The sequence below is a fragment of the Apteryx mantelli genome, chromosome 3 (assembly GCF_036417845.1).
Source record: "Apteryx mantelli isolate bAptMan1 chromosome 3, bAptMan1.hap1, whole genome shotgun sequence".
In the NCBI taxonomy this organism is placed as follows: Eukaryota; Metazoa; Chordata; class Aves; order Apterygiformes; family Apterygidae; genus Apteryx; species Apteryx mantelli.
In genome coordinates, this window is record NC_089980.1 from 19,612,403 (window position 1) to 19,629,833 (window position 17,431).

At 46.8% G+C, this 17,431-nt stretch overlaps 1 protein-coding gene across 2 annotated transcripts in view; it reads right to left on the bottom strand.

Annotated features, from left to right (window-relative positions):
* Window positions 1-12,682, bottom strand: part of ATL2 (atlastin GTPase 2) — a 40,937-nt gene extending 28,255 nt beyond the window's left edge. For both annotated transcript variants that reach the window (XM_067292838.1, XM_067292837.1), the window contains exon 1: window positions 12,582-12,682. In XM_067292838.1, coding sequence (XP_067148939.1) covers window positions 12,582-12,651 — 70 coding nt within the window. In that variant the 5' untranslated portion in view covers window positions 12,652-12,682. The remainder of the gene's footprint in view (window positions 1-12,581) is intronic.
* Between the last annotated feature and the right edge of the window lie 4,749 nt (window positions 12,683-17,431).

Sequence of the window (17,431 nt, forward strand, 5' to 3'; positions counted from 1 at the left end):
CCAGTTCCATCCCAGTAATGGGGTTGTGGATGCAGCACATCCATCCCATTACATTTAGAAGTAGTCATACAAGAGTTGTCAGAGCCATGACTGAAGGTTCCTCGCACTGCCTGTGGCACAGCCAGACAACACTGCCTCCTGTCAGCCTACTAAGGACAGGCCAGTAGATTCATCTTTCTGGCTCACCGGTTTGGTCTCGAGGCTGTTGGAAATTCCTGCAAGCGCAGAAAACCGGACCTCAGGCTTTCGGTACATACAGAAAAGCTCTCATCTGTCAGAACATACAGCACTGGAACTGGCAGTGCAGCACAGCACAGCAGGCCCAGGGCTGTAATTTCCTGTTTTCAAGTTGTATACCTGACCTTTGGAGCTTCTGGACTACAGAACTCCAGACTACAGTCACATACCCTGCTCCAGCTGCAGCAGATGCAGAAAGAGCTCATAAGCTGGGCTTGCCCCTGAAGCCTGCCATCCATTCAGCCCTATTATTACAGCTGCTTGCCAACTATTCCTTACTCCATTTCAGCCTCTTACAGTCTGGATCATTCAATTAAAGCATTTAAACTAATACATAGTTCTGACTGTGTGTAATCGCTTCCTAACCCAGGTCAAACAGGCCAAAAGATACAAGAGGTGCAATATTGTTTAGCAAGACAGCAGCAGACATACACGAATGGAAGCAAAGGTAGCTGGCTGAGTGAAGATATTACCACATAGCTTCTCGTAGGCTCTTTAGTCCTGCTGTAGTTGTTGCTGAGCAGAGTACAACTGACCCCCATCAGCTAAGCATCCAGAACAAGCGACATTTGTTGAAATGCTAAGCCAGCTTTTGAGAACAGTAGTCTCTTGTGTAAATATAGAGAATATCTAAACCAAACAAACTGAACTAAATAAACCGCTCCTTAAAATAAGGGGTAAAATGAACAAAAGCTAATTCCTGCTTTCCCTAAGTCATCAGCTGCTAGCTGTGTCCTTATTTGTCCTGTAGTATAAGAACGCAAAAGCGAGAACAGTCAGCTCAATTTCCAAGCTATGGAAATAAGGAAGATGCAGTCTGTTTTAAATGCAAGTCCATCCGTCCCCTTAAGTATCAAGAGCACCCAGCACATTAACCGGAATAAAGTATCAACATAGCTACCTTTAAAGTTTTAACCCAAACACAGCTTGAGTTAGTATACCATTCACCTCTTCTGATCATAAAAAGAAAGTACACAATAATTGCTAAACTTGGTTGGTTTCAGATACAGTATATATTCCTGGTCAACAAATGGCAAGTGCCAACTAATGATCAACTTCTCCAGAGGGTGGGGTGGACACAGAAAACCACACACAAATGCAGCACAACATTAAAATCAATTTAAATCCATTTGCTTTTTAGCAGCTTAAGACCCAGATTATACACAGACATCTAAAGAAGTCACTTTCATCAGCACAGATGACTTTCATCAGCAGTCCTTCAATTTGCTGTATCAGGAGTTAAGATGACTTTCAAGTTCCCTTTTCTAGTCTCTGTCCAAACTTCTACTTTTGTAAGTTCAAGCTAGTAGTCTTAACATCTTGTTTATGCAAACATGCACTTTGCTAGAATGCCAGCTTGAAACCAAACTTCCAACAACCCTAGATACTTTATCTCTCAGTGTCCCTGAACTCTTCCTGGTGCTCTACAGACTCCACACGTTTCTCGTGCCCATACAAGATGATCTAAATCTCCCCCTCATAGTTCAGTACAGATGTACAATAGGTTCCCCACACACACTTGAAAGCAAGCTGTAGCTTGCTACACTAACCTTAACTCATCTGGCTTTGAAATTCTATTCTACCTCCCCTGCCTGAGGGACTTCACAGCTTGTATTAAAACCTTAAAATAAGTTATCATGAGGAAATCACAACATTTCAGTGTAATGCATCCTCTCAGAGAGTTTCACCCAGGAAACTTTCATTAGAGAGAAAGGAGACAAACTGTTTAAGTGCTTCTTATTTTGGTGCAGCAAACTGAGGAGAGTGTAGGCATGTGTGAATTGAATTCCAGAGGGTGGGAGAAAATAGGTTAACTTTTAAACCTTATTTGGACGAGGTAAGGAAAAAAAAAAAAAACCACACACACACAAGAACCTGGCACATCTCCTGGAAAGAAAGAAAAAAATAATCACTAGATTTAAGTGACAAAGTTGTCCTCCCCTTTCCCCAGCTGTCTCACTCCATGCAAAGTCACAGCAAGACTCACATGAAAGTTAGGAGGCTGCTGCAGACCTCAACGCATCACTGCTTTCCTAATGCTGACTAGCAAATACTGCCAAGTAGCTCGTTTTAAGGCCAGAAATAATTAAATGATTTGAATATTTCTGCTATAAATAGGACATGTGAGTTCAGTTCCAAAGACTTGTTTGGCTATCCAATAAGACTGATGGTGGATTAGGGGACGGTGGGAGATGCATTTAACTCTCTCCTTTCCTTCAGGACAACATTAAAGGACAGATCTATAACTGTTACATAAAATACAAGCAGAAGCAAGAAGTATGTGAAGCTATGATTCTACCAGCAAAGGGGGAAAAAAGAAGATATTCTGATGACCTAGAAAGCTACGAAGTGTCATAACTAATCAGACAATAGGTCTGTCTACTCTTAAAGTGCTTTAAATTGCTTTTCTGTTGAATAGTCTGCATGCATGTATGAACAGAGAGGTAACTTTGCCATAGCTACACAAAACACTTAAACTTGGCATTTTGCATTCTCCAGTTAAGGGGACAGAAAAGCTGCAGGGAGATTTCATTAAAATGAAGTTGGGCAACAAAAAAGTTAACCCTCAAATTCAGCTACTTTCAGGAAGCACATATAGGCAAGATAATAGTAATAAGCAGAGATTAAGAGAGCAGGAGCAGAAACCCTGACACACACATACAAAGATTGCTTTCTGAAAGTATGTCATGAACCTAGTAAGAAAAATACGTTTCTCCATAGCTACAAGGAAAAACTTGGAGAGTAGGGATAGTGACAAAGCATGCTTCTCATCCTCCTTCCACTCTGCCTAAAAACCATGGCTATTATTAGCACACTGAAGGACCTAACAGGATCTCTACCCACAGTAAGATTTAGCAGTACTTTTCAGGCCCCTCAAAAAACGCTGCTTTAGAATACTAAGACTATGGTAGACTAAGGTAAGTGAAAGCACTAGCAGGAAAAAAAAGGCCTTTCTCTCCTTTAATACCCATCCCCCAAGTTCTTGAGGTTGGGAACCAGAATATGTCAGATCTGACAGTGCCCTAGTTCACTGTGGGCTCCAGAAATGCTAAGTGAAAGCTCTCTGTGGACTCTTCAGGCTAACCGGATCTTTGCAGCCCATTGTAGATTTAAACTAGGCAGCCTTCTGCTTGCATTTCAGAGTATGATTTTATTTAAGGCTGTTGCTTGCCTGAGTTCAAGAATTCAATTCTTATTGGCTAACTAGATTCAGTCAGCATTTCCTAAATATTTTAGGCCCCAACCATATTTTATAGACACTGTATGTAGTTCTCATATGTCAACAGCTGATTAAAAAGAGAGAGAGCACAGCTATCCCAAACCAAGATTTCAAGTGAGAAGAGAGATAAGAGTAAGGGGAAAGATGCTAACTGCAGTTATCCCATGTTTGATTTTTAGATCAACACCCAGAACAGTTTTAGTCACCCAGCTGCACTTGTACTGCAGCCACAAAGGAACTGAGCAGCAAGTGAAGCAAGTGCTCCCTGCTCTCTGTGCAGGAGGTATGCTAGAGGGCCAGTTTTCATTTTCATTTCCCGGATAAACAAGCTGTCAGTCAAGAACACCAACAGGTTTAAGGAAATGAAGCAAGTCTAAGAGGCTTTTTTGGGGGTGGGGGTATCCAGACCATGCTTCTAATGGTCTGAAGCCTCTAAGCAAGAATGATCTTTTAGGCCAACCACCACTTCACATACAGCTTCCCTTCTCCCTTTAAATGCCTGTAGCTAAGAGAACCTCCCATCCAGCTTTTCCAACACTGAACTCCATAATTTTCTTCTATTAAAAAGTTCTAGATTGAATTTCAAGGAGTAGAGAGCAGTACAGGGAGAGATTGGGTTTACATTTAGGAACAGCCTTCTCTAGTTTGTGCACCTAGCAAAATTGATACCATTGCTACCTTCCGACATCTTCATGGGGTATTTAAATTCCTCCCCCTTCTTCCTAAGAGGAGGGAAACAATTCTTAGCCTGGTAGTGTCACTAACACACACCCCCTGGCTGAAAGGGAACTGCAACCAAGGGAACACAGTGTGTGCAAACAAGGTTAGTGCTTAGTGGAAGAAAGCCCAGATCAAGGAGAACTGGAAATAGAAAAAACAACCCACAAATCCATTTTAGGGAGAATTTAAACAAAAAATAAATCACATTTTGCATGCATTCGCTTTACCTCCACTTCCTATCCCACACTGGAGCAAGAGATCCTTACATAATTGATACAACACCTAACCATGTCTATATACATCAGTCCCACACCTGCTCTTCATGATTTTCAGCTCTCCACCAGGTATCAGCAGCATTGCTTCACAGAAGACCTCCTCTAAGGCAAAAGCTCAAAGTACATTTCTTCTGCCAACAGGACAGCATAAGTAACTGCCTCCTGGTCCCCTCGCCTCTTGCCTCTTCAAACCTGCTTTAATAGTACAGCCAAGCCTAACCACTCATTCCGATAATGGCTCTCCCCTGCCTTTGCTCATTTCCAGCACCATGCAGTCCCACACTGCCTTTCCCACTACTTTTGCCACTCACTTGATGCTGTGCAGTCAAATCAACCAAGCAAACCAAACCAGCAGAACAAATAAACTGTATCACCACCCTAAGAGTCCAATGAGCAGTGGAACTACGCAGCTTTGGCATCTGCAGGGCATCGGGTCAGTCCAGTTGTACGTTGAACAGTAGAGAACTGTTGTCCTCTGTGTTGGCACAGCTGTCCAAGGGCCACGCAGAAACTTATCTGCAACAAACACAAGTTGCTGTGCAACTGTGCAGCCTCTGAAACAGCTGTACCAGCTCAAGTGAGGGGGAGGCCCAAGCTGCTTGACTCAGCACTGGTGCCAAAAAAGAGTTTGGCTGAATACAACCTAGTCGCAAACTGGAAAATTTCTCCAGACTCTCCACATGCTCAAGTACAGCTAAGAAGTGTGTTCATGTGGACACTGACTTAGTGATATGTGATAATGCTGCAAAGATGGGTAGACAACTGGGCTGTAACTGGATCAGACTGTGTGCTGCCAAGGATTCGTCTAGATTTGAAAGAGTTCAGATTTAGGCTGGATTAGCCAACACATTGGTTAAACTTCAGTTAAAGACAAGGCTGTTTTCCTTCACACACGCAGGCTAACACCACCTTCAGTTTTATCAACAAGATAGGCTAGGATGTGCAGCTGGTGGGAGGGCCTTGGGGTGGGCATAGTCCTTCCTGCACTAGAGGAGGGTTCCCTTGAACATTCCCCTACTGAAGGCACTGTACCTACTAACAGTTGTCTCTACATAGGTCTTAATTTCAAAGTCACAACAGCTTAGCTGTCACAAGGACGCTGGAAAACACTTGCACTTTAGTAGCTCAGTTCCACACCACAGGCACTGTCATACCAGTGCAGAGGGCTCAAGACTTACTTACCTAGACTCCTTTAACATCATTCACACTATTTGTTGTCACAGAAACCTCTCAAACACTGCTAGCAAAAGAGTCTTAAGAACAGAAGAGTCTTAAAAAGTGTTTTCCCGAGACAGCAAATGCTATTGTCACCTATAACCTAATGGTTGCTGACCAGCCTAGCCTAACATTGCGTAGCTTTGGGGGAAAAACAAAAGAGTAATCCCAGAGGTAGGGCAAGCCACATTGTTCTCTTGAAAGGGACAAACACGGAAGGGGAGCAGGTTATTTCTTCTCTTTACTTCAAGTTCCCAGTTTGAATACATCTAGTCAATAACTGCTTTTGTGTAGGACAGCACACATGCAGCGGCTACAAGTGGTTTAATATGCAACTTTCACTTGGGCAGGGAAGGAGGAAAATACTCAGCTGTCTGAAGAGATGTATGTTTAACATCTCTCCAAACACTTCAGTTCATGAAGGTAATATTTATTGCTCTCATTTTGTGGAGCCAAGAGATCTTTCCTCATGGTGTGTAGAAGGAAAGACTGGGGAGATGAACCAAAACAAGGATAGCAGTATGCCACTTTTTAAAGCTCACACAAAGTTTAACTAGTCAGTCCTAAAGCACTGTAGAAATGGGAAGGCAGCAACAGTTCAGACTACAGAACAGTTCAGTTTGATATGCCTGCAATATGAAGTACTTAAACTGAATGTTATTCTTGCAGAGTCTCAGTCGATCAGATGAGCCAACTGAGAGCCTTTTTACATGTACCAGAGTGCATTTTTAAGGAGTTTTCAGAGAAGCAGGACTCCTACTAGCACGTGAAGATTCCACAACTCGTATTCACATCTGTATCCAAGTGTTCATAAAGGACACTGCGCTCATTTTTCTACTAAAAAAGCTTAATAATAGAAGTTGTGTGTCTTAATGCTACTACTACTACTAATTTCAAAAGATTTTTCTGTTTAAATCTTGAAAAGCATAACAATAAGTTTTCAGTAGCTATTTATTTCTACAGTACCATTAGTTCTAGAAACACCCCAAATCTGCCCCCTTCCCACACCAAAAGCATTAGTTACTGCAATTCGCTAGACAACTTCTGTACTAAAAAGTACAAAGAGGCCTGACATACTAGCATTTGGAAACATTTCCTTTTAAGTAGTTTGTACTACATTCCCTCCCTCATCCCCGTGACAAGCTTAAGACTATGCTGTTTGGAAGACAAGTGATAACAGCCTTGAGGGCAGCTTTAAGGCCATGTTTAGAATCACATGACTATCATTAACCAGAACAATTCCTTAGCATTAGTTCGGAATTATACAAAACATTTAAGAAAACGTCTCTCTTGAAAGGAAGACAACTTCTTATTTTAAGAAAGTGATTTAGTTATGTCAAGAACCTTAACCTAATTTTCTATAGCAGACATTTTCACTACCACTATGTGCAAGCAGTAATGAAGCTACTGCCTCCACACCTAGCAGTTCATCTACTTTGATGGACTGTTCCTCATCCGAAATCAATGCTGTGAGAATGTCTATATTATGCAGAGGACTGACAGATGCTACCTTTCAATTCTCAGTTATTTAAGATTCCTGGAGTAGACCACACGACACAAGCAAAAGCCAGAGAAGAGCCTTTCTTCCATCTACCTGAGGAGCTGAAAACGCAGAAGGGGATGGGAATTGGGGGAGAAAATAAGAAATAGCTTGCAAGTTCGCAGACACTAGTAGCGCAGGACTGGGCTTATAGAGATGGTTAAAATAACTGCACTTATTCTTGAACAGGATTGTACTACTGAGTGGAAGAAGATAAGAGGTGAGAACAACTTTTCCAAGCACACATAGTGTACAAGTAGTCGTCCTTGCGTGTCAGTACAAGCAGCTGATAAGTTCTATAGAAGCCTGTTGAAGAAAATGTTCAATCCAAGTGAAAAAATAAGTCTTCTTGTCCTGAAATTGTTATACAATATATCAAAAGGCACTTCAGATTTTTACCAAGACCAGTAAGAATTTGTAAATTCAACATGATTCAATCTAAGGTGACAAAGGAAGGAAAAAAATAATAATAACCCCCCCCCCCGCTATATTATGATTTCTCACTGGCTACAGACTGGGACCCGAATCTGATCTCACCGAGCAACAACTGCATAGGAGCAATTTCAGTTCTACTCTCACCAGTATCAGTTTACTAGAATTTGTACTCTAAAACCTGCCTGTAATCTGTGCAACATTTCATTAGTTCAAGTCTTCAGCTCTGCTAACTTCCAGGTTTGGGCTTCTACTTCAGTCTTTTAAGAGAAACCTGCCAAGACTTGCAGTAACAAACAAGCCACACCTTGCCATGAAGAAGTTGCTGGTATGTGGGTCTGAAATCAGAGACAACCATTTGTTTATTCTCTGCATTGAAACTAAAGCTGGAAATACAGCTACAACAAGAAAAAAATACTGGATAAGAATAAAGGGGATGAGGCACCTCCCCCCCAGCAAAAGTTATGAGAATATCCCTCATGAAGTACACAAGCTGTAAATATAGGCCCAGTAACTGAGCTGTAAGCCAAGTCCCTCCCCAAAAGGCACCTTGTCCAGTCTTACAGCTTGGACAGTTCTGTTACCTATTCCTCTAGGATATAGAGGAGCAGGGCGAGATACTAAGAAGTTTGTCTTTCATAAACCATTTCTGCAGAAGCCTAAATGCACTTCTCAGTCATAATATTTTTGATTTTCTATTAGCCCTGATTATGAGTTCATCAAGCAAATTACTGTTATCAAACAAGACTTCTGCTCAGCTAGCTTTTGTCAGACTACCACAGATGCTATGTGGCTCAGTAATGCCATCTTTGCTGTCATGAACATTCTGCTTTACATTTTTCCATCCCTAAATAGGAGCCAGCTACTAACCAATATAATACCAGCATAGCTATTTTTTCTGTGTAAATGGGGAAGTGATAAGAGACATTTAGCTTCACAGATCACACCGAGTGCCAAGACCTACTGCTCTCATACTAGCACAAGATATAAATTAATCCTGTTACCTCAAGTCCTGCAGAAGCAGGAGTTCTCAGTGGCTGACTCCAGGCAAACCAAATAGATAGTTTTAGCATATAAACACATAAACAACCTGCTATGGAGATAACTCACAAAGCGTATGTGCTTTCCCCATAGCAAATGCTAAGGAAGGGGAATAAGTTCCTTCCTTTGCTGCAGAGCAAGGACTCCAGTTAGACACCAACAGGTAGTTACTTGCCTAGTATTAATTCATACTCCAGATGACCTCACAGTAGCTTGTTTGTATAGCTACAGCAGATAATGGGCGTGGGTTACCTTTAAGTCCTAGGAGATAAATTCAGTCAAATAAGAATTTACAGTGGGGGAGGAAAGAAGAAAAGCTCTTCAAGTTCCCCAGATCTCATTTCAGGTTACCTAATTGGGCAGAGAAACAAGTTTTGAAGTTGAAACCCCTTCTGAATTCTTCCAATTTTATAATGAATGTGTTTTAAAATGCTTGTTTAGCAAGCACAGAAAGTTATTTTTCTAGAAATGAACACTATGAAAAAAATGTATTAGTCTCCTACAGAAATGAATGCAAGTTAGAAGTCAAACAAGTCAGCTACCAATGTCCTTGGAACGTTAGTACCTATTACATGTTGATTTGTTGGTGGAAAGGACTCGATTATAACCCTTATCCTCATTTAAGTTATTCATTTCAGATTAATCATTTCTTTGCAGCTCACTGAAATAGCAGCCAGCCCTAGCAATGTTTACACACGTATTTGAAACTTACTCTTGGAAGAGATCTGTTTGTTCTAGTGTTTCACATACAAATCCCAATCCCACAAATATATTCATATAAACTAGTCCCCTACACAACACCATGACCTCAAAGTCAGCCCTAGGATGGGACAATATTCTAAATGTCAAGAACAGACTCCAGAAAACAAGGGAAGTTACTCTCACCTTTCCTCCTAGATAGCTCAATATTAAAGCTTAGGTTGCTAAAAGTGTTTTGGTAAAAGAATTCCATCATTCTCCAATAGGTATTTTTAAATAAAGACTTAGGACATATATATATATATATATATATATATATATATATATATACTTCTGAAAATTTCCAGTTGTTTATGAATGACAAATACAGCAAGCCTGTCTATACAGAAACATAGAAAATATTTAGCTTCATGTTTTGTTCAGCTTAGATAGAGATTAACCTTAAAATATTCAGTGATCAGTAGAGTAAGTTTGAGATGTTAACACAGGGTTTAGAGACAAGTTGGAAAACCACACTCAAACTGGCAGCTCGCAGATCACATTCTAGGCACAGCATGCAGCAACAGAAAAAACAAGCACACAATTCAGTCTAATTTTAAAGTTTAAATCTCCCCATTTGAAGGTTGACATGCCAGAATGTCAAAAAGCCATCCTCAGGAAGGGGCCTGTTCATCATTGCAGTGCAGTAGCATAAGCTTCTTCAGACTTCACCCTGTATAGAAAAGTCAAGTTTAAGTGAATTTTGGCAGTTTTCCTTGTGAATGTGCTACACATCCTTGGAGCAGTTAAAAACTTTCACAGACTGTGCTAAGATGTACAACAGTCTACTAGTGACAGGCACAAAGTTAAAATGAGTTTTATCTTAGTCCTGAAGTGACATCTGTGATCCAGCTTTAGCTGAAGACTAACACACTGCCACAGTTAATCACAAAAGCAAAAAGAATGTAGAATTTAATTTACCTACAATTCAGCTTACTCAGTACATCAGTTTTTATAGTTGGGCAAAACCTGAAGTCACAGAGGTTGAGAAATTGCTACTAGAAGATAAGTGTTCTTCTAATACAATGGAGGGGGGGGGGGACACAAAACATAACCCCCTCCCCTCCAACACACACCTTTTACATACAGTCCAGCTAGCCTGAGTTAGAGCACCTATTTTTTTTGGATAAGGAGAGAAAACAATTACTCCTTATCTTGCTGTCTTGCTCCAGTCACTGATACTTCACCAGTCTAGTCAGGAAGCAAATATTAATCAGCAATATTTAACCAAAACACAGGGACTACAGTTGGCATGAGATACCTGAGAAGTATAAGCACTCCTGCAAGACCTGGCTCAAGCATTCAAATCTGTCCAACATCAATGAGAGCTGCCCGGCCTTCTAAATTAGAAGGGTCTGCCATGTTTAAAGCAATGCATTTATGATGGTTCTAGCACAGAACAGTTTTACTTCAACTATTTTAGAAACACATTCTTTACAGTGATAAGGAACTGCAGGCAGGGGATCACCATGAAAAGGAATGAACCCAGCCTTTTTCAACCCTACTCCCTGCTTCCAAAAGATTTCAAGTTGAAACAGCACAGAACTATTGCAGAACAACATTTGTGGAGGAATTGTAACATCATTAGTGACTCTACTGTAAGCTAGAGCCTAATAGCTATTAAGCAACAATTAATAGTAGTAGTGGAGCAGTTAGAGGCCTCTCCTGTTACATTCCTTTTCTTGTAACTATTCCAGGCTGCTACTATGGCTTTATTTCATTGCACAGAAAGCTCTTCTGCAGACATGCACAGATCATCCACACCTGTACATGCAGACCCTGTCAGTTAGGTTCTTCCCAATCCTAAAATAGACAGGCAACTTGGCAGTGGCATGTACTTGTTTCCACCACTAATGATGACACACTACCTTAAACATGGTTTATTACAGGTGTGCTCATGCTTTTCTAACTCTCAGAAAGTTATGCAATAGTTTGATGCTTTGAGATTAAACTATGTGCTGCTGAAAAAAGAGAGAAAAATTAATACCCAAGTAGTGTCAAAACCTTGATATTTGATCTCTGGACTATTTTAAGTTATTAAAATCACAACGCTGCTACACACATTCAGGTATTTCCATAGTTTGAATAGTTATTGCCCTTTCCTCCTTTTAAAGGGGGGGCTACTAGAGTAGCCATTCTGCACTTGCCAGTTTATAGTGCTGTTAGACTTCCCAGTCTCTAGCTGGCTTGCAAATGAAGCAATCCAAACCAATACTGACACATGGCATCTGATAGCTTTTGTTTAATTGAACTGTGCCCAGCTCAATCATTCCGTTTCCAAATTAAGTGAGAGCCATACAACAACGATGTTAAAGTATTTCAGTGTTCTAGCGCAGTGCTCAGCTTTGTAAGTCAGTACTGTCTTTGCAAGTCACATGCCGTGGCAGACATAGGGTTACAAGTTCTCAGTTTTTAAGCTACTCCGGGGCAATAACTGCATTAAAAAAATAATAATAATACTGCGCAGACTCCAGCGCATGTGAGGCTGAGCACCAAGACACAGATACGTCCCTTCGCTGCCAGAGAATACGTTACACACAAGAAGAGCACTGACGGTGCAGCGCACCAGGTCCATGTGGGGGACGGGCCAGGACTGCCCAGCCAGCTCCGTCCCCAAGTTGCCTGGCGGCGCTCCCGTCACGGCTGGGCGCCGCTCCCCGGGCACAAGCGCCCCCCGGGCTGCCGGGCTCCTGCCCCCGGCAGCGGGCCGGCCCCAGCCGCAGCCCCGGCCCGCAGCCCCCGCTCCTCACGTGATGTACACACCGGCAGGCGGCGGGCGGCCACGCCGCAGCGGGGAATAAGGTCACCGGCCGCCGGCCCGCACCCGGAGCCCCCTCTCCGCCCCGGCGGGCCCCGGGCCGCGGCGGGAGCAGCCCTCCCGGGAGGCGGCGGCGGCAACAGCAGCAGGCGCCGGCCGCGCTGAGGGAGCCCCGCGCCGGCCGCCCTCGCCCCCCCCTCACAGGCAGGGCCGGGGCTGGCGGCCGCCCCCGCCATTTTGAGGAGGGGGGAGAAAAATCGGGGCCTTCCCCCCCCGCCTGTCCGCGCGCGCCGCCGCCGCCCGCGGACAGGCGCCGCCGCCCGGCCCCGCTCCGCGCTCCCCGCGCCGGGCCGCGCCTGGCGGGCGGCGCCGCCGCTGCCGCCGGGGCGGGGGGGAGCGCGTTACCTGCCGGGTCGGGCCGTTGGCGCGCCGGCCCCGCGCGCTGCCCGCGCCGCGCCGCGTCCCCTTCCGCCATCTTGTCCGGGTTTAAAATTAACTCGCCGTGACGTCAGAGCTCCGCTGCGAGACCTTTATCGCCCGCCGGCGGCGGCGCGCGCGAGAGCGCGCGCGAGGGGCGCGGGCGCGCGGGGTCCTAGCGCCCGCTTCCCCTTCCCCGCCCCCTTTCCCCTCCCCGCGCCGCCGCGTGGGCGGGGCCGCGCACGCGCAGCCCGCTGCCCTGCCGTTGGCCGCGGCGCAGGCGCAATTGCGCGGCGCGGGGCAGTTCCCCTTCCTTCCCCCACCCGCAGGCCCTGGGGGGCGCGAGTGAAATCTGGGGAGCGGAGCCCCACGCGACTTGGGGGCCCCTCTGCCCTCCGCGGCCCTGCGCCAAGGCGTGCTGGGCAGAAGGGGACACGGGGGGAAGGGCCTCGGAGAGCCACGGGCGGTGGGGGGGCAAAGGGACTACGGTTAGGCTGGGCGGCGAGGCCTGAGGGGGGGACGGGGCACGGCGCCTCTCTGAGGGGTTCGCTGTGGTGCTGCTGCTGTGTTTGGGCTGGAAGCATAGAGAGGACAAGGCTTAATCGCAACCTGAGCAAGCCACACGAGTTCCCAAGGGACCAAACTGCTGTTCCCTGCTTGTGCAAAAGTCTCATTCCTCTAAACCCAAACTGACCTTACTGCCTCCTTTGGAAAGGCTGACCGTTAAAGTTAGCTGTGTTTACTGCATACAGGTTTCAGGTCTCTTTGAGTTTTGCTGTTGCTAAAGGTCATGTAAACATCCACAATTAAATTAATCGCTGTGACCTTAGGTTGTCACTTGCTATAGTGACATGTTTGTCTGGTAAATCAGCACGTAAAGCGGGCAACAGCTTTGCAAAAACCCCTCTCACCGCTGCAGTGCTCTCTGTGCCAAACCATTTTTTTCCCCAGAGTCTTGAACTATGCTGTTTTCATCCGGGAGAGGCAACAGTAGAGTGACAGCAATTTAAAAAACAAGCAGAATTTTGTATTGTCCGGATGGAGGTGGAGGGGACGGTCAGAAGAGACCTCCGAAGGGGAAGTGGGCATGCCCTGTTGCAGTACCTGGAGGGGCTTTCCAAACCTTCTCCGTACCCTGCTTTGCTATCAACATGTCACCCCTCAGCTGCGAAGGTCCCCATCTCCACCATGCTCCCGACTGCTTGCCACTTTTCTCTGAGCCAGGTTAGCAAAGACTCAGTATCGAAAGAAACTGCTGACGCTAACAGCTGATTTGGCCTGAAAGGAGCAGAGCGCGGTGGGAAGTGGCCGCCGGACAGGGAGGGCATACCTAGCTGGCCAGTGCATGAGTTTTTGGGCCGGTGGCCCCTTCAACCAGCAAAGGCACGGTCTTACGCTACAGACAGCATATCCTCCTGGTTTTGGCCATGCTGGTTTAAAGCTCTGCTGTCCCTAGCTTGTCCCAAGCCCACTTCAGGCCAGTCTACACAGCTAGTGTCATCAGTGCAAAGAGGCAGTGCTGCCCAGGGCCAGGGCAGGAGGACTGTCCCCTCCCATGGCTGGAAGCAAAACAGACCCACCAGGATGTCTCCTAGCCTTCAGTTGGCGTGGTGTGGCGCGTCGCAGCACGGCACAGGACATCTCCTGACTTACCCTTGCAGAGGTACCCGCTGGGGTCTAGAAAAGGCCTGATCAGGCTCAGCTCTTTTACACTTTTCTGAATAAAATGCTTCTCTTTCCCTGTCTGCTAACCTGCGCAATGCTGCCAGGGTTGTTTAAGGTGACCTGCATGACAACACGTTGCTGAGCCCAACACCCGCTTGACACACACTGAGCACCAAGCCTCGGCTGGGGACAGAGCAATCTCCCGTCCCAGACGTGACACCACTGAAGGGTCCTGGGACGATCTGGAGGGGTCTCTGTCAGAGGTACTGCACTTACCAATGTCTTTGCTCATCCGCGTCGGTCTGTGGAGTCCAGGCTCGTTACCAGGCCAGTCTCCAGCTCTCCTCCAGCCCACGCCAGCACCGCAGGCAGCCAAGAGCTGAGGGCAGATGCCGTGAGATAGAGGAGCTTCTCCCAGTGGCCTCCACGCTGTCCTTAATGACAAGATGCCTCCTGTCCCGTGGCTGCAGTCACTAGACGCCCTGGGGACTTCTCAGGGGGGAAAAGCAGGGACGTGAGCAGAGGGGCAGGCCTGCGGCGGTGGCCCCGTGCTGCTCTGGGAGCAGCTGTGGCTGGGGCGGATGTGGTGAGCTGCCCTCCCACCAGATGCCACTGCGGGAGCCGCCTCACTAGGGCAAGCCTGAGATTTCCCAACAGTCTCCCATTGGGAAATCCACCTGGATCTCAGGCTTGTCTGCAGAGGCAAACGTATGTCCCTCCGAGCTCAGGGCCCTACCGCCCCATAGAGGGATGAGCTTGGTTTCCTGTGTGTTTTTCCTCACTGACATTGCCCCAAGAGCATCTTGCTCTGCTCCAGGGATGCTGTCAGCCCCTCTCTGTCATGCAGACAACCTGTAAGCTGCCCCAGCTGGAGAGGGCCTGGCGCAGCCCTGAGTGTGTAGCTACTTGCATATTTTTGCTGCGATGAGCAGCCAGCCCCAACTTAGGGTTTGCCAGAGCAAAGCCCGACGTAGGACCAGCCATGGCCCCAAACCTGGTTCGACGCTTTCAGCTCTGCATTCAGAGCACGGGAATAAGGGATGCCACCTGGAGCGAGCAGGAGAGCTCAGAGGAAGCAGAAAGCAGGTTGGGAAGGGAGGAAAAACCCTTTTACCAACTCTCCCGAACCTGCAGCTGTCCTGCATGCTCAGGCAGGATGCGTTTTTAACTGGCAGCAATGCATATGCTTGAGAGGCAGAGGAGAGCAGCCCCTCACACAGTACTCATTTATAGCAACTCGAGTGGGAGACATGTCCCATTCTCTCCTTGGTGATGACTCAAGAGCTGCTCCTCTGGGGAGGAAGAATGAAATAACGTTGAATTTTAGCTGTTGTCGGAGCATGTGTTGCTAGGCACCAGCTGCAGGAATTGCCTGCAGGTGCTTTCGCAGGAGGGGCCGGGCCGGTTCACAGGGATCTCCGCATGCAAAACTGGGAGCGCAGCCCAAGTGCCAAATGTCTTTGAAAGGGGCGTAATCCGTTCTCCGCCTGAAGGAGCTGCTGCGCCATTTCCCTAGGATTAAGGGTTTAAATCCAAGGGGCTGTGGCGTAGCCGGGGAAGGGCAGTGGGCAAACTCCAGAGCAATGCTTTCTTTGGTGGTACGGATTAGGGAGGCTCTCTGGGGGTTACCCAACCTCCCCATGGACCTACACGTGGAGCTGGCAAGCTCGCAGGTGCGAATGGGGAGGTAGCTTTCTCCCCTATCCTGCCCTCTCTTCCATAATCAGGGTGATTGACATTTTCAGAGGGTTAAAGGGCAAAGTGGCTTTCTTCTGCTCATGGAAATGGAGCTCTCTGGCCAGCTGAAGCTTTCACGTGCAAGCATTTGCTCACACTGACTCCTATCATGTGGCATGACTATTTTCCTCCAGGCAGGATCTTTGCAGAGTTTGTATAAACACGGTCCACTTTCCATCACACTGTTATGCAAGAGCATAACAAGATGAGGCCACTTTTAAAGCTTGGGACAGAGTGCTAATACACCTGCAAACGCCAGGGCTGCCTCGTTGCAGAGATACTGCTCTGTCTGAAGCCAGCGCTCTCCTGCCAGCTTTGCCCGGAGGATGCAGCTGCTTCCTCGTCTCCTGCTGCATGGTGGGTTTTGACCTGCCTCTGTGTCAAAAACAAGACCAGCCAGGACAAGCCCTGCAACCAGGGAGTATGCACACACGTACAAAATGCCAGCATGGTGAAATCATTTTCCACCCAGGCTTTAAACTGCTTTTTCTCATCTGGCTTGGGCTTCTCGAAGTATCTCAGGGTTCAGGTCCCCTTGGTGGCATTTCCTGATGGTTCCTGAGCCCAGACAAAGCCACCGCAGAGAAAAGACTTTCCTACACCCCCAGACTCTAGCTCCCAAAGCTCCCATCCTGGATGAAGAGGAATGGCTCCAGCTGTCACTGCGACGCCTGTCAAACGTCTCACTGAGATAATCGCACCAGCTGCCGAACCGTGCTGCCTCCCTCCAGGGCGCAGAGCCGGCTCTGCTCCAGTAGTGGATGCAGCAAGGCACTTGGCTCGAGAAAGGAGGAGTCCCCAGCGTTGTCCACTCTGTCAGCGATACCAAGCTTCAGTCCCCATTAGCAGGGCTTTTTCTGGACAATGAACAACGAAACGATCAGATTAACAGAGCCAATTTGGCACGGGAGAAAGTACTCCGTGGTCACGGAAGCATCATTCTCGATTTGGGGTATCACTTGGAAAAATGCCATGTAGACATGTTGCTCTTTATTGTAATAAAATAAGACTGACTGCTTAATGTGCTGCTGGTGTTTGCTAGGAAGCGCTCCCATCAGCACTGGCTGTAGCTTTCACAAGAGGATATTTGTCCTTGCTGCTTAACCGATCTTTCATGTTGCAGGCCAGCTCCTGCTCTGCAGGGCGAAGCATCGCTGCCCGATACCGATTTGAGCAAAGCAGTGCTGCTTTACCCCGGGGGAGAGTGTTTTGCATCGCCAGAGCCCTGCGCAGGCAGGCCTGGCTGTGTAAGGGCTCGAGTATGATCACCCTGGCGTACGAAGAGTGCTAATTACGCAGCAGCGTCTACTTGCATCCTTCGCAGCGACATGACTCTGGCTCTGCTGGGCGAGATTTACAGGTCTCGCAAGGAGGCGGGCGGTTTATTCCCAGAGTTTCACGTGCCTCCTTCCCAGGCAGATTCAGACCGGCCGCCC